Below are 20,970 nucleotides of genomic sequence, written 5' to 3'. Positions count from 1 at the left end.
ACTAAGTCTGCAGAATTACCACTACATCTCAGCACTAACTTGTCTGCCCTATATGCAGGTCTCAAAACACCTATTTCTCCTTCCTAGGTTCTTTTTATTGACAGCATTTTACCCAGTGGCTGAAGAAAATCAGGGGACAAGGAAGAACATCATTCACTGAGGCAACTACAGGAAACAATTCTCTACCCTCTACCGTTAGCAATGACAAGAGCACCATTCAGCAATACAAGGACTCAGCCATGCAGCTCTAAATAGAGACAGTGGAATCAGCAAGACATCACTCTGTCAGGAGCCTAAAAAATAGGATAAAGCCTCTCTACCTTAGAATCAGAGAGCTTCATCATCTATCAGCTCTCTATTAATCCCACATTTTTACTTTATCTATTAGCTGCTTTGAATTTTTTTTTAATGGGATTGAACTGGGATACCATGGAATAGATACCATGGATTGAATTGGGATACCATGGAATAGATTATACTTTATAGGGAATAGCTGTTTCTAAATTTAAGTTACAGTGCATTAAAAAGTCAAATGATATTCTTACTTTGATAAGCCAAAGAAACACATTTTAAATACCTTGCTCCAGTTTTGTCCATCTTGTTTAAAAAACAGATTCGAGGTACCTTGTGCTTATCAGCTTGCCTCCATACTGTAAGAGTTTGTGCCTAAAGCAAAGATAAGGAAAAAACACACATCTGACAAAAACAACTGTTACTACACATGAAATAAGCAGACTCAGCCTGTATTTTAATGGAACTGGGCCCTATTCTAATATAGCTAGTACCACTGCACATATATCTCTGGACCCACTCTAATGCCGTCAGATTAAAACAGCTAAGAAAATGCTCAAGTGTGACTGTAGATTATGCTTCCAACTGAGAATACTTTGGGTGAACCAGGATGCAAGACAAAGGAAATGAACAACTGAGAAGTACTGGGAGTCACAGAAAGAGGACTTAACCAAGAATCACAAGAACTTCTTTGTTTGGCTTCACCTTACTTAGTAACAATCACACTTGGTAACATCATACAATACTGAACTCATCAGTTTTCTGATCTGTGCAATATGGACTTTTGCCTTAATTAATTCAGACAACTGTAATGTAAAAAGAACAAATAAGAATGTACTATAAAATGCTACTATGACAAAAATCAAGGATTTTTACTGTGAATGTTTGAATACTCATGTAAACTGAAGAAAATTTAAGGAGGGGAAAGGAAGCCAACACCTGTATTTCCAAGTCACAATTTTCATATGCTTTTTCATTTGGCTTCTTTTAATTCTACTTTCTGTACGTGTTAAATATAAACAGTTTGCCTAGCAGAGTCTAGACTTTTAAAAACCTAATGTGCTGACATTGTTAAAATAGAAACCAGTTTGTCATCTGTTTTATTAGGTAAAACTTAATATAAAATAAAATACAGCTGCCCCCTGAACAACACAGGGATTAGGGTGCAAACCTCTGCAAAGTCAAAAGTTCACTTATAACTTTACAGTTGGCTTTCCCTATTTGCTGTTCTGCATCTGCAGATTCAACCAACCATGGCTCATGGAGTCTGAAGTCCCTATTTAGTGAAAAAAATCCACTTGTAAGCAGACCCATGAAGTTCAAACCCATGCTGTTTGAGGGTCAACTGTATACAGATTTTAAGAGTACAGTTCAATGAATTTTGGTAAGTGTGTATACTTAATAACTACTACCCCAATGAAGAGATAGAACACATAGAACATTAGAGATTTTTATGTCCCAAGATTCATTCTGCCTGTTGTTGAACCTCATATAAATAGTACAGCATCTTTCACCCAATATAATGTTTTCGACATTCATTTCCATCGTTGCATATACTGGTTGATTTTTACTGCTAAATTGCTCTGTATAAAGCCTGGCATGCTACAACAGTCCACGGGGTCACAGAGTTGGACACGACTGGGTGACTGAACAACAAGGACAAGTGTATACTTAATTTTACAAGAAACTGCCAAACAGTCTTCCACCGTGAGTATAGTACTTTACAGTCCCACCAACAAAGTGTAAGAGTCCCAATTACTACACATCCTCAACCAAGGTCTGCCATCCTTCTTTTTAATTTTAGCCATTCTTATGGGTATGAAATGGTCTCCTTTTGTAACTTTAATTTGTATTTCCCTAATGACCAATGAAACTCAGCATCTTTTCATGTGCTTACTAGCCATTCACCTGCTTCTTTGGTGAAGTATCCTTTGTCTTTTTTTTTTAATTGGGTTGTTAGGTTTTATTGGGTTAATACTGACACACAGTTCTTCACATATTCTGGATACAAGTCCTTGGTCATATACATGTACTGTGAAAATTTCAGTACATACTTACAAGACAATAATATTCTCTACATAATCAGATGTTATTGCACTCTGGAAGTTTAGCATTCTTACAGTATTTTATCTAGCATTATACATCTTTTTCACAGTCTAAGGCTTGCTTTTTAAAATTTGAAACATGTAATTTTGATGACGTCCAATGAATCAATTTTGTTTTTTGTTTCCTGTGTCTTCTCTAAGAAACTGTTACCTAGTGGCCCCACTAATTTTTATGTGGGTTGGAGGGGGGGATATACATTATAAATTTCCCAACAAACAAAACATATTAAAAAATAAAACTTCCATCACGCCACCTGCCAGCTAAAAGCTCATCTACTATTTTAGCAAATAATAGCCTTCTGTGTCACAAATTCAGAAACTTCCTACTAAGCATATTTCGATCTTGTAAATAATATAATCTGTCTGAATGATTAAGTGTCAAATGCCTGTAAAGAATTATAACAATAGGAAGGATGCAACCATTAGGAAATGAAGTGACTCAAAGAAATACAAATAATAGTGTATAATCAACCTCAGACCTCAGTGTCAGGCTTTATATCAAGCAAATATCACTGTCTGTCAGGGGTCCTCAGGTGGGACTTTCAATAACTGTTTTATTTCCCCTCCAACTTTTCATTTGAAACACTTCAAATCTATAACAAAGGGGAGAGAACAGTACAATAAATATCCATGTACTCTTCATTCACCTAGATTTACCAAATGTTAACATTTTGTTACACTTGCCTTTTTTCTATGTATAAACATGTGCCTCTGTACATATTATGTGTACGATGGCTGTGAAAGTGTGCCCCTTGAAACTACTGTGTAGAGCACGATGAACTGATGGTCCCAACTGTCAGCCTTCTAGATCAACACCATGTTCTTTCAAGAGCCCCCTTCCAGGGGGCTGTTCCCAGCTAATGACTGAGTTCAGCAGAGTAATAATGTAGGTCTATTCCCACAAAAAATGGGTTCCTCTAACAGGTGACTTTGGCTTGAAGAATCCCCAGAGCGTAGTCAAACTCTTGTAACTGTGCTGTAGCCTAAGACTCTTCTTCCCGAATCCCCCTTCCTAACCCTCTCCTTCACAGGTGGCCTGCCCTGTGGTCTGAACACCCTCTGCCACTTCTCTTTCTCCCTTTTTATTCCCCCCAATAAATCTCTTCTACATCTAATCCCATCTTGGCACCCAAACTAAAACCACGTGTGTATCTGAAGGTGGATGGGAGCTGAGCCATGAGATCACGTTGCAGGTACCATGACATTTCAACCCTAAATACTTCAGCATGCATTTCCTTTGAGCCTCTGTTTTTTGGGGGGTGGGGGTGGGGGGATGGGGATGGGCAAGAATACCATTCCCTTCTCCAGGAGATCTTCCTGAGCCAGGGATCGAACCCAGATCTCCCGCAATGTAGGCGGAAAGCTTTACCACCTGAGCTACCAGGGAAGTCTCTCAGCATGCATTTCCTAAGGATAAGGACGTTCTCCTACATAATCAGTTACAAAGATCACATTCAGGGAAATTTAAGTTGACATTTTAAAAAAAATTCTGGCTGCACCTTGTGGCATGGGGGATCTTAGTTTCCACCAGGGATAGAACCCATGCTCCATGCATTGGAATGGCAGAGTCTTAACCACTGGACCACCAGGGAAGTCCCCTGATATAATACTCTAATATATATACTTCATATTCAAAATTCTGATCTTCCCAAAGATGTCCTTTGTAACCTTTTCTTTTTGATCCAGGGTTCCACTGAAGAGGGTATGTTACATTTAGTCTTCCTGTCTCTTTAGAATTCTGTAATCTAGAACAGTTTCCCAGCAAACCCCCCCAACCCCAATCATTCATTTTCCTTATGTTTTTTCCTTACATTTTTCTCTCAATTTCTGAAAAGCCTTGGCCCACTGTTTTGGAGAATGCCTTTCAATTTAGATTTGTTAGTCTGTTCTCTCACAATATGAGCCAAACATTTTTGCCAGAAAACAATATCCTTCTTAGTGCTTCATATCAGGAGGCCCATGGTATTGATTTGTCTCATTTTGGGGGATGCTGATTTTGATCCCTTAATTAAGATACCACTTTTAATAATCTTAAGATAAGAAGAACTGATATGGTTCTATATTCAAGGTAAAGCCAATCTTGAGATTACAAAACAAACAAAATACCAGTTAAAGAGAACATAACAGACCCCAGGAGCAATAATTTAAGGAGTATTGCTATCATTTTCAGGATTTATTCAAGGAGAGTTACATTAAGTTTCAGGAGAAAATCCCTCATGTGTTGCTCATATTTCTGCATGTTTTATCAGGAGAGGCACTGACTGCCTTTGTTCTGGACTATCTTTTCAAAGATGTTTGTATAGTGAACAGTTTAGAGCGAGCAGCTAGTGTCTCCTTCCAGAGCAAAAGGTAGGCGGGTCTACGACCCTGGAAGAGCAGAGAGCAGGCATGTCTACTGCCCATTATAAGATACCTGCATTCTCTAAGCACAGGTTCCACCGCACGTGCAGCTCTCACTTGACCTCTCTTGTGTCACCCTAAGGGGATTAGGGCTTGAGGAATCAGCACAAGAAAATGTTGATACTCTGGATATTGCTATTTTGGTGACTAATATAGTCCTTCATCCTTGACTCAGAAATCTTGTGTCTCCTGCCAGAATCCATAAAGCTATGGCAGACTAACTTTTTAGCTTGAAAGTAAGAATCCAGCTCTTCTCAAAACCAACTTTCATTATTTCCTACAGAAAAGTAAATTTTACTTTCCTTTTACTCTGAAGTACATGAGATCATATACAGATCACATCTCAATATTAAATTCCAAATTATTCCAAATTCTTTTCATCATAATTGGACTTACATGGGCTTACCAAATAAAGGGTTATAATAACACCAATTTGAGCATATGAAATAAAGGGCTATAATAATATCAATTTCAGCTTACTAAATAAAGGGTTATAGTTAAATCAATCTGATGCAGTCTACTTTTAAAAAAAAAAATCATACTTTCTACCTTTACTTTGGCAATATTTTTTACCTCTACGCCGGCAGAGGCATCAAACACGGCCACTGCACCATCTAATACTCTCAGGCAGCGCTCAACCTCCAAGGTAAAATCCACATGACCTAAGAAAAAGATGAGAAATATAACACCTAAAATCTTTAAACCACAACCACAACCATCACACGATCCAGCAATCCCACTTTTGGGTATACACCCAAAAGAACTGAAAGGATAATTTCAAAGAGATATTTACACCTCCACGTTCAGAAGGGCACTATTCACAATAACCAAGAGGTGGAAGCAACCCAAATATTCATCAATTTTTCTGTATTCAAATATTCACCATATATTTCTGTATACACACAAGATTTTGTATGTATACCATAATGTGTTCCTTATGGGCAATGGAATGCTACATAGCCTTAAAAAGGAAGGAAATACTGGCACAGGTTACAATACAGATGAACCCTGAAAAGTTTTGCTAAGTGAAATAAGCCTGTCACAAAAGGACAAATAGTGTACAATCCTATTATAAGCAGTATCTAAAGCAGTCAGTCTCATAGATCCAGAACGTAGAATGGTGGCTACCAGAGGTCAGTCAAGGGGACAAAGAAGAGACGCTGTTTAAGGGTACAGAGTTTCAGTTCAACAAAATGAAAAAGTTCTGGAGATCTATTTCACAATAATGTGAACAATCTTACTCTACTGAACGGTACACTTAAAAATTATTAAGATGGTGAATTTTACATGCTTTTTACCACGATTAAAAACACACACACACACACAAATGAAAAAAACTCAAAAGAATGCAGCACCTCTGCAGTGCCGAAACAGCACTGTACCTGGTGTATCAATAAGATTGACTCTGTGCCCCTTCCAGTCAAACGTGACAGCGGCTGACTGAACAGTTATGCCTCGTTCTCGCTCTTGAGCCATGAAATCCGTCACCGTGTCTCCATCATCAACATCTAGCCAGGGAAAGAAATGACACAGTGAGGCTCAAAAGCAAGCATATTTCATAGGCCTTTGATGTCTACCTGACATAGTTTAATTTGCTCTAAAAAAAAAACTGTTCATAAAATAATTGATTTAAGACCCTTAATCTTTTTCTAAATCAAGCATCGTTCTAGAAAAAGTTTTTTTAGCAGATGAGTCATTATTCCATAAAAACATTTTTTCTGTAATAACAAAGATTAACCTCTTTACTTAATTTTACTGAATCATATACTTCTTTCATTTTTTTTCCCCTAGTTTAACTTTCATTATCCCATCTTTACCTGATATTCCTCACACCTGATCCCTTGACAGGGGGCAGAGTAATGCCATAAAAGAGCACAGACAAACCAAACTTTAATTCCAACCTAATCACTTCTCTACAATATTTTTAAAATTTTTATTGGAATATAGTTGCTTTCCAATGTTGTTAGTTTCTACTGTACAGCAAAGTGAATCAGCTAACTTTCACGACTTGGACAAAAGACTCTTTTGCAATCCCATGGACTGTTGTCTGCCAGGCTCCTCTGTCCATGGATTTTCCAGGCAAGAATACTGGAGTGGGTTGCCATTTCCTTCTCCAGGGGATCTTCCCAACCCAGGGATCAGGCCCAAGTCTCCTGCATTGGCAGGTGGATTTTTTACCACTGAGCCACCTGGGAAGCCCCATTTTCCCATTTATACAGCAAAAAATTCCATGAGAAATTCATGATGATAGAGACCTATCATCATGAAGATTCTCATCTTGAGTGGTTTTATCCTTTATAAAAGTCTCAGCCAATTCCAAGGACCTAGAGAAATGGTTCTCAATGAAGCACATTTCAAAATCACTGTGGTGGACTCCTCTGGTGGTACAGTGGATTAGAATCTACCTGCCTATGCAGGAAACACAGGTTCAATCTCTGGTTCAGGAAGATTCCACATACCACGGGCAACTAAAGGCCATGCACCAAAACTACTTAGCCAATGTTGTAGTGCCCACACAGCCTGTGTGCTTCACCTACTGAAGCCTGTGGGTCTAGAGCTCGTGCTCCACAACAGGAGAAGCCACTTCAGTGAGAAGCTTATGCAGCAGAACAAAGAGCCGCCCCTGGTCACCGCAACGAGAGGAAGCCTGCAAGCAGCAATGAAGACTCAGTGCCACCAGAAAAAAAAGTTAAAAGGACATGAGGCCCTCTGTGTCAAAAAAAAAGAAAAAAACTGTTTCACCAGAGATAAGGGGCAAGGTAGAAAAAAAGAATCACAGTTTTTGACATATTATAATAAAAACAGTAAATTCAAACTTAGGTAAATAATACTATTACTAGGGGTTAAAGATTAACAAAATCCTTTCTTGTTCTGCATGAGAATTTGACCTCTGGTTAACTTTCCAGCTCTTTTCTCCTACAGCCCAGAAAACAAGTATGCCAAACACACTGCTAGGCAACATACTTACAGAAAAAATAATTTCTGACTGGTAAACTATATCTGACTTGAGAAGGATTAACAATGAATTATAAATGCGTGATGAAGATACCCAGCTCTAGGTTTCCCTGAGTGGGGTATGGCATGTCCTCTGTGAGAAACCTGGAAGGTGGCCCACAGAGCTGTAACGAGAGAGACTCACTCCTCCAAGGCAGGAGCTTTCCAAGCTAGAGCGGCTCCTGTGAATCTTGTCACCTTGTACCTAAGCTATCACTTTTGGGTGGCCAGAGAAGACAGTTTCCACAGAACTCTGTAGACTGCTCTAAGAAACTCTGTAGGAAGAAATACCTACTGCTGCTCTGCTTGTAAGCTATGTTTCCTACCCCAAAAACTTCTGAGTAGACCAGTGCCAACTGGTCTGAATGTTGAACTGAAACTAAAAACATCCTTTGGTGAGTACTGTAACTACCTTAACTTTATGTTGTGGCTTAAATAGTACTGCCTCCATGCCATACTCAAGATCTCTGGGTTGACGTCTTAATCAAAATATTTCCCAATAATGTTTTTTCTAATAGGGGTGGGGAGGGAGAGGAGGAATCCAATCTAACCTCCCAGTGATCTTGTGTATCCAGAATAATATAAAATTCTTTCTGTGGTGGTAGTTTTTCCTGCATCAATATGAGCCATAATTCCAATGTTACGAATTCTGTTTAAAAGGGAAGAAAAAAAAAAAAAGACATGTATTATAAGGTGGACATTACTGAAACTGTAAAACCAAAATATCTATGCTGTGCAATTTTCAAAACTGGTTAGTATTTCAACGTTTTATATAAAAGTGTAAAAACTAGAAAAATGGATAACGTATCATTCTCATAGTATTCTGACAAAACAGTTAAGTAACCAAAGAGCTAACTGCAATTGTGTGAATATCTTATATTTCTATGAAAAGTGTGCTGCTGCTACATTAAAAATTCCAAGCACTGAACTGAAACAACAGCTTTTAAGAGACAAACCAACATCTATTTATAGTTAATTAGGTAGGGCAGGAAGTTATAGAAATTAGAGCACTCACTAAATGCTGAAGTAAGCCTGTGAGACATCTGTAAGGTTTCATGGCAGCCTATGGAAAAGACAGTATCAATGATGAGACTTACTTAGCAATAGGAGGACTGATGATGGAATGAAGGGACTTGATATCATTTCCTATTAAACCTAATGGAAAGAATGTTAAAATCAAACTGTTAAAGAAAATGTCCTTAACTTATAAATTAAAGAAATTAAAAGAATTTTAAGCAAATAGTATAATACCAATTAAAGTAAAATTCAAACTAAATGTAACACTCATTTACCTAAAATTTATTTTCTTGCACTCTCTAAGAAAGTTTGGTCTTGAACCAAACAAACAACAAAAAATGCACAAGGACTTTCCTGGTGGTCCAGGGGCTGGGGCTCTGCGTTCCTAGTGTAGGGAGCCCAGGTTCAACCCCTAGTCAGGGACCTGGATCTCATGCCACAACCAAGAGATCGTAGGCCATGACTAAGATCCAGCACAGCCATATAAATAACTTAAGACCAAAATCAAAACAAAAAACACTACACAATCCTGTAAACTGACATTCTCAAGGCCTGAAGAGCAAAGAGAGATACTCATATCATCTGACAATGGTTTTTGTACAATTTGGAACCTACCATGCCTCAGCAATTCCAAGGACAGAATACCTTTAAAGATGGCCTGGGAGGTGTCACTGAATAGGAAAGCTATAATAATCTAATACTTATAGAAGGCCAAATAGTATTTCTGGAATAAAAAAGTCCATGATGACTTATTCCACACTTACCATTTACTCTATTAATACTAAAGAAACAATGCAGTTACATTTTATAAATTTAATCTACACCTTTCTGCTTTTTAAACCAGTTCTCCCAAACTTCTATAATAAATTATGAAGACTTCTATTATATTTTGAAAACCTGATGGGAATCTGAAGACTGGATGATAATCTGCACTGCTATGGATAAATCTGCACGGGCAAAACACAAAAGCCCCAGATTCACCAATAAGGCAGGCCGTTAAATTCACATGTCTCACAAGTTACACAGCCAACTCGTGTTTTTACTCCAGTATTCTACGAGACAAAGACGGTAGTGAGAACTGCTACAGAATGAAGTTACAGGTGAACCCTGGACTACAGAGGTCTGAAGTGTGTAGGTCCACTTATCCAAGGATTTTTTCAATACATGCATGCCACAGTACTATACAATCTGCAGCTGGATGAATCCACACATGTGCAACTGCAGATGCAGTGCGCTGATCCACCTGCCACACCTCTGAGCCAGCTACTCAAGCCACCAACCCTCCCCTTTGCTCAGCTCATGAGGATGGACAGCACATGAGACATGTAAGTCGACTTATACTACCGCCTACCATCTACCAGAATACTTCAATTCCAATAATCTCAAAGAAATAGCCAAGAAGTAAAAGAGAGCCACTGCTTTAAAAATGGTTGAAGATCCCTAATAACAGAGATGCTTGCAAATGAGAGAGAAAGAGACAGAGAAAAGGGAGAAAGCAAGCAGTTTAAGAAAGATGAGAAGAATCTAACATCTGTACCTGGTAGGGAACTGTAATGTCTTCCAAGAAGCACATGTAGCTTTAATCTTTTTAGACTTGCTCTTATTTTAGAGGAACACATATTCTGGTGAGGAAAAAAAGAAATGTTAACTTTATTTTAGCATAACTTTTTACTGTAGCTTTAACATCATAACTTTGAATCTTTAGAATATGTGTTGAATCTTCAGATAATAGTCCCAGTTTATTAACTCCAGCTCTTCTAAAAAGTGACAACACAAAATTATACAAGAGAAAAATAAGGCTAAAGTTAATACTGCTTGCCCCTTTGAGCTGACCTTAGATGATGGCTCTTCTAGATCTGCAGCCTTAACATCACAGGGATCTTATGTGAAATATAAATTCTCAGGACCCATTCCACTCAAGAGAATCAAACTCTACAGATAGGGTCAAATAATGCATCTTAACAGGCCCTCCATTCATCTGTAGACGGACATCTAGGTTGCTTCCATGTCCTAGCTATTGTAAATAATGCTTCAGTGAACATTGGGGTACACCTATCTCTTTCAATTCTGGTTTTCTCAGGGTATTTGCCTAGTACTGGGATTGCTGGGTCATATGGTAGTTTTATTCCTAGTTTTTTAAGGAATCTCCATACTGTCTTTCACAGTGGCTTTATCTATTTATATTCCCACCAACACTGCAAGAGGGTTCCCTTTTCTCCACACCCTCTCCAGCATTTTTTGTTGGTAGACTTATTTATGATGGCCATTCTGACCAGTGTGAGGTGATATCTCATTGTAGTTTTGATTTGCATTTCTCTGAAAATGAGTGATGTTGAGCATCTTTTCATGCGTTTATTACCCATCTGTATATCTTCTTTGGAGAAATATCTGTTTAGGTTTTTTTAACCACTTTTTGACTGGGCTGTTTGTTTTTCTGGTATTGGGTTGTATGAGCTGCTTGTATATTTTGGAAATTAATCCTTTGTCAGTTGTTTCATTTATTATTATTTTCTCCCATTCTGAGGGTTGTCAGCCCAATAACTAGGACATGGAAGCAACCTAGATATCCATCGACAGGTGAATGAATAAAAAAGCTGTGATACATATATACAATGGAATATCACTCAGTCATAAAAGGAACACATTTGAATCAGTTCTAATGACGTGGATGAACCTAGAGTCTATTACACAGAGTAAAGTAAGTCAGAAAGAGACAAACAAATATTGCATATTAATGCATGTATACGGAATCTAGAAAGACAGTACTGATGAACCTATTTGCAGGGTAGCAACGGAGATGCAGACAGAGAGAACAGACTTACGGACACGTGTGGGAGTAGGAAGGAGAGGGTGGGACAAGTGGAGAAAATGACATGGAAACATAAACACTACCACAGGTAAAACACAGCCAAGGGGAGTTTGCTGTCTGACTCAGGGAATTCAAACCGGGGCTCTGTAACAACCTAGAGGGGTGGGATGGGGTGGGAGGTGGGAGGGAGGTTCGAGAAAGAGGACATATGTATACCTGTGGCTGATTCATGCTCACGTACAGCAGAAACCACACAGTGTTATAAAGCAACCAGCCTTCAATTAAAAATAAATACAGCAAAAAAAAAAAAAAAAACCAAGTCCCCCCACGTGACTCTGACAGCTAGAAAGCTTTTAAAATACATTCAGGGGACAGGGAAGGGAGGGGAAAAAAAACTAACATTTTTCAAAGCTCCTAAGTATCTTCTTGTAATGTTCCCACACAGAGGTTGAATGTTCTCCAACAATTTATCCCTAGACCACTAGATGACCACTAGGTGGTCCCTAGACCACCACATTTAATGACTGTCAGTATATTGGGCATTGTTGCAGTTAGTGTTTGTAATGATTCTGAGCTGCACAACCTGCCTTTCAGGATGTCAAGGAATGCACACCTGCGATTTGTGTGTTATTTCTACATTAGTTACCAAGTTGCTGGCAATAAAACACTATCATTATAAGAAAAGAGCAGAGAAGAGACTCAATTAATTAAATTTCTACTTCATAATGACCAAGGTAAGAAAGTATCACCTATCAAAGGGTGTACATTCTGAAAGCATCAGAAATGGAAACACTGAAGAAAATCTGTGTAACTCCTTGGGCCACTAATGACCTCAAAATGGAATATAGTCTCAATATGCTGCACAGGTAATTTGAAAGTAGCAAAATGAATTTATAGATTAATGATAAGGCATGCTTCTTGTTGCCTACAGATTCTTCCATACTCCCTGTTAAGAAATTGTTGACATACTAGTATAAGAAATACAAAATTCTTATACTAGTATAAGAAATACACTAGACCTTCCGGGAAGTCAAGTAACTGAAGTTGCCAAAGTACATTTAACTTTACAAGAAAACCTTACATTAAAGTAGTGCAAGCTGGATATTTTCTTCCGATTCACTGCAAATATCCTTAGATTGGACATCTTGACCCTCTAAACTGTTATTCTCTGAAAAAGAAATAACAGAATTGCAAAACTAAGCTTATGTATTACATGTAAGACATATGTAAGGTAAATGCAGTATATTAAGTAAAAATGTATTACTGTTAAAAAATACAAACAATACTTTTAGCTATCAAAAGTCAACACATAATTCAAAAAATGAAAACTCAAACTAAACATGAGAAACATGGTTCTCAAGTCTCATATTTTTTTCAGCATCCTTTAACTCTTCAAGAAAGATGTGACGATACTGCAGAAAAAGATATATTGAAATTACAAAAATACACCAAGCAAAAAAGCATTTTTATGTTAAAAAAAAAACCACAGAATTAAGTACAGAAAGGTAAGCATCTACATGTTAAGTTGGTAATTTCTCACTGACAGTATAACTTTTTGGTTTATCTGTATATTCTGATTTTTCAACCAGAAATATATAGAAGCAAGTCCTCTTCTGTGATCATGGAAAGTTAGTATTTTTAGTTTTAAAAACATATACTAAATATTCACCATGCATCAGGTACACTCTCAAAGCAATGAGAAAAATGCCCAGAAGCAAATGAGATGAGGGGGTGGGCACCAAGTAAACAGATAAGGTTAAACTCCCTCGGAACCTGTTGCGGAAGAAGTCATGTCAGAACTCCGTATCATCCTTTCTAAATCTCCCGTTTCTTATGACAGAACCATTCACTACCCTTAGTTAGGAAGCCACCAGTCCTTCTGATTTTATTTCCCAAGTATATCTTGAATCCATTCCCTCTTCATTTCCAATACCAAACTTCAGAATATTTGCAAAATAACATGTTAGATTTATTCTGAAATAGAACAATTTCGGAATTCTACCATAACAGAATACAAAAAGCTCACTAATATGGCTGGTTCCCACACTGTAACCTTTAAGAAACTATCACCTGTCAAAACCCGGTATATAAGTTGATACACAATTTTCTGAAAAGACTACTAAAAGACTCCTCCTTTGCCCAACCACATGTATGTATTCTGCTAGATTTTCTTCAGACACTTCAACCAAAAAAGATTTTAAAATACATATCTGTATGTATGTATGTATGTGTGTGTGTGTATATATATATATATATATATATATATATATATATATATCAGGAAAATATGTATATATCTATCGGGAAGCTAGATATATATATGTCTACATATATATATCTGCATATATACGTATCGGGAAGATCCCCTCAAGGAGGGTATGGCAACCCACTCAGTATTCTTGCCTGCATAATCTCATGGACAGAGGAGCCTGGCGGGCTACAGTCCGTATGGTTGCAAAGAGTCAGCTTAGCACAATCCATAGTAGTAGCAGCACAATGCATAATAACATAATAGAGAAGCAAATATAAGCTGTTTTCTGTTAAGCCAGACATTTAAGACTTGCCAAAATATAAAACAATATAAAACACCCTTCAAACTAGATCATTTTTTGTTTTTGAAAAATAGGTATTTTCATTATAGTGTATTAATGACATTAATATCTAATAGATTTATTAATGAATTATTAAAACATTTTAAAGTTTTGCTTTCATTTCTAGTATCTGAGTTATCAATTATAACCCATATAAACAAAACTGTTCTGAGTTCTGACTCATTTTTAAGAACAAAAGGTTCCTATAGACCAAAAGTTTTTAACTTATTCCACCACTGTGTTTCCCAAAGTAAATGCCCATGATTATTATTTTAGGTTACAGAGGGGAAAAAAATTTAATAAACAAATGTTAGAAACAACAGCCAACAAAATCTATGAGTTTGTGCATGCATGTGTCCAACTCTTTGTTGCAACCTTATGGACCGTAGCCCACCAGGCTCCTCTGTCCATGGGATTCTCCAGGCAATGGGTTGCCATGCCCTCCTCCAGGGGATCTTCCTGACCCAGGTATCGAACCTGAGTCTCCTGTGTTCTCCTGCATTGCAGGTGGATTCTTCACCACTGGGCCACCTGGGATTTTGCAGTATTGCTTTCATGAAATCATTTATGTAAAAATTTCAATTTAAGGAAAAATATTAAGTAATTAATAGCTCAGGTGACATTCAGTTGTCAGACTTAAAAAGGTAGTACTCAGGTCGTTCAAGTGGGAAATACTGCTTGAATCCATCATCTTGTCAATTTCTTACTTAAAAATCTGTAAAGTCTTTTAGTATGACAAATTTACCCTTAACTACCTTCACAGCCTTGTACTCTCCTCAGTTCAGTTCAGTTCAGTTGCTCAGTCGTGTCCGACTCTGCGACCCCATGAATCACAGCACGCCAGGCCTCCCTGTCCATCACCAACTCCTGGATTTTACTCAAACCCATGTCCAACAAGTCGGTGATGCCACTCAACCATCTCATCCTCTGTCATCCCCTTCTCCTCCTGCCCCCAATCCCTCCCAGCATCAGGGTCTTTTCCAATGAGTCAACTCTTCGCATGAGGTGGCCAAAGTACTGGAGTTTCAGCTTCAGCATCAGTCCTTCCAATGAACACCCAGGACTGATCTCCTTCAGGATGGACTGGTTGGATCTCCTTGCAGTCCAGGGGACTCTCAAGAGTCTTCTCCAACACCACAGTTCAAAAGCATCAATTCTTCAGTGCTCAGCTTTCTTCACAGTTCAACTCTCACATCCATACATGACCACTGGAAAAACAACAGCCTTGACCAGACGGACCTTTGATGGCAAAGTAACGTCTCTGCTTTTTAATATGCTATCTAGGTTGGTCATAACTTTCCTTCCAAGGAGTAAGTGTCTTTTAATTTCATGGCTGCAGTCACCATCTGCAGTGATTTTGGAGCCCCCAAAAATAAAGTCTGACACTGTTTCCACTGTCTCCCCATCTATTTCCCATGAAGTGATGGGACCAGATGCCATGATCTTAGTTTTCTGAATGTTGAGCTTTAAGCCAACTTTTTCACTCTCCTCTTTCACTTTCATCAAGAGGCTTTTTAGTTCCTCTTCACTTTCTGCCATAAGGGTGGTGTCACCTGCATATCTGAGGTTACTGATATTTCTCCCGGCAATCTTGATTCCATCTTGTGCTTCATCCAGCCCAGCATTTCTCATGATGTACTCTGCATATAAGTTAAATAAGCAGGGTGACAATATACAGCCTTGATGTACTCCTTTTCCTATTTGGAACCAGTCTGTTGTTCCATGTCCAGTTCTAACTGTTGCTTCCTGACCTGCATACAGATTTCTCAAGAGGCAGGTCAGGTGGTCTGGTATTCCCATCTCTTTCAGAATTTTCCACAGTTTATTGTGATCCACACAGTTGAAGGCTTTGGCATAGTCAATAAAGCAGAAATAGATGTTTTTCTGGAACTCTCTTGTTTTTTTGATGATCCAGCAGATGTTGGCAATTTGATCTCTGGTTCCTCTGCCTTTTCTAAAACCAACTTGAACATCTGGAAGTTCACGGTTCACGTATTGCTGAAGCCTGGCTTGGAGAATTTTGAGCATCACTTTACTAGCGTGTGAGATGAGTGCAATTGTGCGGTAGTTTGAGCATTCTTTGTACTCTCCTACTCCTACTCTATTCCAGTAGCTCTAGCCAAAATTCCTCTGAAACACCAGCTCTGACACCTTCGCACCTTGGCATGTAGTGGTGCCACTGTCTGAAAGTAGTCCTCAAATCCCCAAAGCCACACACCTGGCAAATTTCTATTCAACCTTCAAGCCTTAGCCTGGAAGCCTTTCCTAATCTCCTGCAAAGTTTTCATACCACCTTCTCTCTGTTTTCATGATACCTGGAACTTATATTTACTCATGACAAACATGATATTTCCACGTTATCTCCACTACCGACTCAAAAGGAGGGATCTTCTATCAGCAGCCTAGCACCATGCCTCAAACATTTTTTTGACCTACGAAGTCATTTAGGGCCTGCCACTGAAACTCTTCTTCCTCTTGGCTCAATGATTTTCAATGAAAATTGTTTCCTACTGGTACTATCAGATGATTCTTTATACAAGGTCCAGACCTCCTCAGGCTTAGACAACACATAAGTACAACTGAGACACTTTCCTTGGTGATCCAGTGTTTTTTAAAACTCTGCACTTCCAATGCAGGGGATGCAGGTTCAACCCCTCACCAGAAACTAAGATCCCACAGGACAACGGGGAGCGGCCAAAAAGTAAAAACAAACAAAAAAACGTAAGCCAGCAAAGCCCTACAGGGCCTTCCAGAACAGACCCCTCCCATGCCCTCCACTTGCCTGCTGTCTGTAGAAAAACTTTATCCTCTAGGTCTTCCCCAAGTTCCAAACAACTAATTTAATAGGAGAAGTGAGAAAGTGCAGAAATAAAATAGCCAAACGATAAAATAATAACAGTCTACCCATTCTGAACCATGTTCTTTGAGCTGTTTTGCAGGTACTGAAACCTCCACCAGGGGGAAGTTAACTACACGATGCCGACAAACAGGTAGCCTCCGACTGACTGGAATGACTGTCCATGAGCAGATCACACACCCACAATCCCCCTCCCTCTCCCTTTCTTTAAAACCTTTCCTTGAAAGCCTCTGGAGAGCTGAGGCCTTTTAAGCACTAGCTACCTAGGCTCCTTGCTTGTGTGTGCTGGTCCTCAGTCCTGTCCGATGTTTTGGGACCCCATGGACTGGAGCATGCTAGGCACCTCTGTCCATGAAATTCTCCAGGCAAGAATACTGCAGTGGGTAGCCATTCCCTTCTCCAGGGGATCAAACCTGAGTCTCCTACATTGCAGGCAGATTCTTTACCATCTGAGCCACCAAGGACGCTTTGCTTGGTACCCTGCAGTAAACACTGCACTTTCCTTCACCACAACCTGTGTCAGGAGATGGACTTTATTGTGCTCATGCACGTAGACCCAAGCTTGTTTCGGTAACATAAGTACTCACTAAAAGGTGTGACACCTTATGTTATGAAAAGGGAAAGTAACGAGGGGAAAAAAGCTAAATATCCATTCTACATTATCAACAAGTTACACAATCTATAAACAAAAGAGTATTTGGCAAATCCAAAGACTAATTAAAAAAAAAAAATCAGTGGATTATCATGTCTGTAATGTTTAATACACAAAAACAGGAATCATGGGACACTAAAATACAATCACAAAATACATTAGTATGCAAGCATAAATGAAGATGCTGTTCCTGAGGATGAAGTAATGTATTAATAGGAAAAGAGATTCTATAGCATCAAGTTAAAATAGTCTGTTTGCATATGGTATTTGTTACCATACTTAGTAATTTTTCCTGAATTAGAAACTTCAGATTTGTGTCATATTCAATATTCTCAGAAAAGTATCAAATATGAATCAGGTCAATATGTTCATCGTTGATTAATGTCAGCCCCTACTGTCATTTTTGCTTTTTTCTCTTTATATTGAATAGATCACCTCAGGCTATCTATCTAAACACTCATTTCTACCACAAGATTTACGTCACAAGCTCTATTTATATAAGTTTTTTAAAATTCGTCTAGCATTTAACTTCATTCAAGAAAAAAGCTTGGCAATTAAAAAAAAAACAGCTTGCTAGAAAAAAATGCTCAGTAAATAAAGATACTCTTAAAGGTCAACTGGAAAAGTACCTTCCAATTCCTTGTTCTACTAACATTTAGTGAAGCAACACAAGGAACTGCTATTGGAAACATGACAATGGGTAACACAAGATCCCCAGCCTCAGGAAAATTGTGACCTTTAACAACCCTGCATATCAAAACAACAAACAATTCCTTCATAACACCTTCTGCATGGCTTTTACTACTGTACCTGTTCCTCCTCTTTAACAAATCAATTTACAAAGCAGCTCTCACTTCCTCCTGGCTTATTCTTCTAACCTTATCTACACCAATAAATACTATCACAGTATCATACAGATCAGAGGAATACATTGTCAAGCTTTTGACAGCCAAAATGCAAAGAGTGTGTATCTAGTATATACTTTTGGGAGATGCACCAAAGTAGTGACGATACCCTTCTTGGCTACTGCCAGTTAGATAGGAAGAAATTTTTTTAAGAGAGCTTTTTGCTAACATGATTAGGCCATTTCTATCCCACAATCCCAGGTGAAAGTAAGAACACATGATAAACAACATAGCAACAACTTTGCCTCCTCTTCTTCACACAAATCAAGATGTGACTATTGCTTAATATCTAAAATATTTTCTATTTCCAATTCAGAAGGGAAAAAGGCATATGGCTTTGAGAAATACAAATGAAAAAAAAAATATATCAGGAGTTCACAATTTAAACAAACCTATTAAATACTTCCATGAACTGGCAGGAAGCAAAAGAAACCAACACATAAAAGTTTATACTGTATGATTCCAATCAGTCAATTTAAAAGACAAAACTAATCCATTCTGTTCGAAGTCAGGATAGTAGGTACTCTTATAAGTGAAAAAGGCATGAGGAGGGCTTCTCATATGCAGGTCATTTCTTGATTTGCGTGCTGCTTATATGTGTATATTCAGGTTTTGAAGAATTCACTAAGATCGTTCATCTACAGTACACATTTGTCTTCGTGCCACAATTATTACACATCAATAAAGCCTTTTAAAAACTCTCCATAGACTTTTAATTATACTAGAAATGTCAAGTGGGCTTTTCACTTGTGGGAAAAAACCAACCGGACTTTAGTCAGAGGACCTGCCTGAGTCCCAAGTCTTCTATGATCTTTAGTGACTAACTTCAAATCTCTGAGCCTGTCTTTTCATCTATCACATCACATGATCCACATGAGAATTCAATTTAATTAACAAGAATTTATTGTCTACGACTGTCTTCGAGATAATGGGGTTAAAGTAGTGAGCAAAAAAACGACAATCCCTGCTTCATGCTGTCTCTATCCTATCAGTGGACACAAACAAGAAACAAAAGGAATAAAACACAGCATCTCCTATGGTGACAGATGCTACAGCAAAGAATTAAGCAGGAAAGGGGAACTGAGGCAGCAGTAACTGTAAATAAGGAGCTCATATGCTGTGCTATGCTTAGTCGCTCAGTCGTGTCTGACTCTTTGCAACTCTATGGACTGTAGTCCGCCAGGCTCCTCTGTCCATGGGGATTCTCCAGGCCAGAATACTGGAGTGGGTTGCCATGCCCTCCTCCAGGGGATCTTCTCAACCCAGGAATCGAACCCAAGTCTACCGCATTGCAGGCGGATTTTTTACGGACTGAGCCACCAGGGAAGCCCAAGAAAACGTAGTGTGTAGACTATTCTTTCTCCACGGGATCTTCCCGACCCAGGAATACAACTGGGATCTCCTGCACTGCAGGCAGATTCTTTACCAGCTGAGCTACCGGGGAAGCCCAAGGAGCTATGGAAGGCCTCAATATAACAGTGACCTGAATCGGGTGGGGAAGGCCATACCAGGGGTAAATGTATCCCACTTAAAGTCTACATAATTTACTGCACTTGGAAATATACAAATACTAATTAGAATGAGTTCAGGTTCTAAAGAAAATAAGTCACATTAGAAGATGAAGGCTTAAAAAGCTGCCTCAAATCCATGCTCTAAGACTTTCGGAGACGAATAATTGAATAACTTTCCAGACGTAATCAAAGAAATTTCAGCGACCGTGCTTTAAAGGGTAAAACGGACAGCTTTCTTCGGTACCACTAGAGAACGACGAAATGCAAATTCACACCGCCCTGTGCACCAAAAGGCCTCAGGAATTTCAGAAATTAGTTCGAAAAAACAGGACGCTGTCTTTCTTTTCTGGCAGTCATTAAGGCCCAGTAATTTTACTTTCCTCTACAGTAAGTTTTCATGCCTCCGCATCCTTCTCAATCGTGCACACATTACACACGGTGACAGGAATAAAGACTAGTCACTCTCGTCAGAGGGAAAGAAAGGCCTACACCTGGGCGAACACCGAGGTGAGGGGCGAGAGATTGAGGTTCTCGTGTCTGCCTGGCTGTAGCATCCTAGGCCTCCAGTGAACTGCGTGGACCAAGGCACGCGGGAGCCGCACGGCGCGGCCCGGTACCTACCCGGCACTCGGTCGCATTCGGAGGCTGTCTTTTTCCCGCCCCGCTGGTGAGAGCCGAGGTGCCGGCTGCAACCAAGGGTGCAAAGGCTTTACGTCGCTACGCTCTGTCTCCGAGGACGCCCTACCGGTGAGCTGAACCTAAATCTGTTTCGCTTTGCCTCCGTCGGCGCCGCACTTCGCCACTTCCGGCAGCGCCCCACTCAAAGGCTGCCGGCTAG

General features: G+C 39.0%; 1 protein-coding gene across 2 annotated transcripts in view; it reads right to left on the bottom strand.

Annotated features, from left to right (window-relative positions):
• Positions 1-20,927, bottom strand: part of GFM2 (GTP dependent ribosome recycling factor mitochondrial 2) — a 51,439-nt gene extending 30,512 nt beyond the window's left edge. The window contains exons 1-8 of one of the 2 annotated variants that reach the window (XM_061129525.1): positions 20,754-20,927; positions 12,698-12,784; positions 10,345-10,429; positions 8,888-8,945; positions 8,342-8,439; positions 6,179-6,304; positions 5,370-5,458; positions 578-666 (exon numbers count right to left, since the gene is read on the bottom strand). In XM_061129525.1, the coding sequence (XP_060985508.1) occupies positions 578-666; positions 5,370-5,458; positions 6,179-6,304; positions 8,342-8,439; positions 8,888-8,945; positions 10,345-10,429; positions 12,698-12,760 (608 nt within the window). In that variant the 5' untranslated portion in view covers positions 12,761-12,784; positions 20,754-20,927. Of the gene's footprint in view, positions 1-577; positions 667-5,369; positions 5,459-6,178; positions 6,305-8,341; positions 8,440-8,805; positions 8,854-8,887; positions 8,946-10,344; positions 10,430-12,697; positions 12,785-20,753 lie in introns of those variants that run through there. The other variant, XM_061129526.1, reaches the window with a different exon arrangement.
• Positions 20,928-20,970: the final 43 nt, after the last annotated feature.

Source organism: Dama dama, chromosome 25 (assembly GCF_033118175.1).
Source record: "Dama dama isolate Ldn47 chromosome 25, ASM3311817v1, whole genome shotgun sequence".
Lineage (NCBI taxonomy): Eukaryota > Metazoa > Chordata > Mammalia > Artiodactyla > Cervidae > Dama > Dama dama.
Note: the sequence above shows the minus strand (reverse complement) of the source record. Positions and strands in the feature narration are given on the sequence as shown.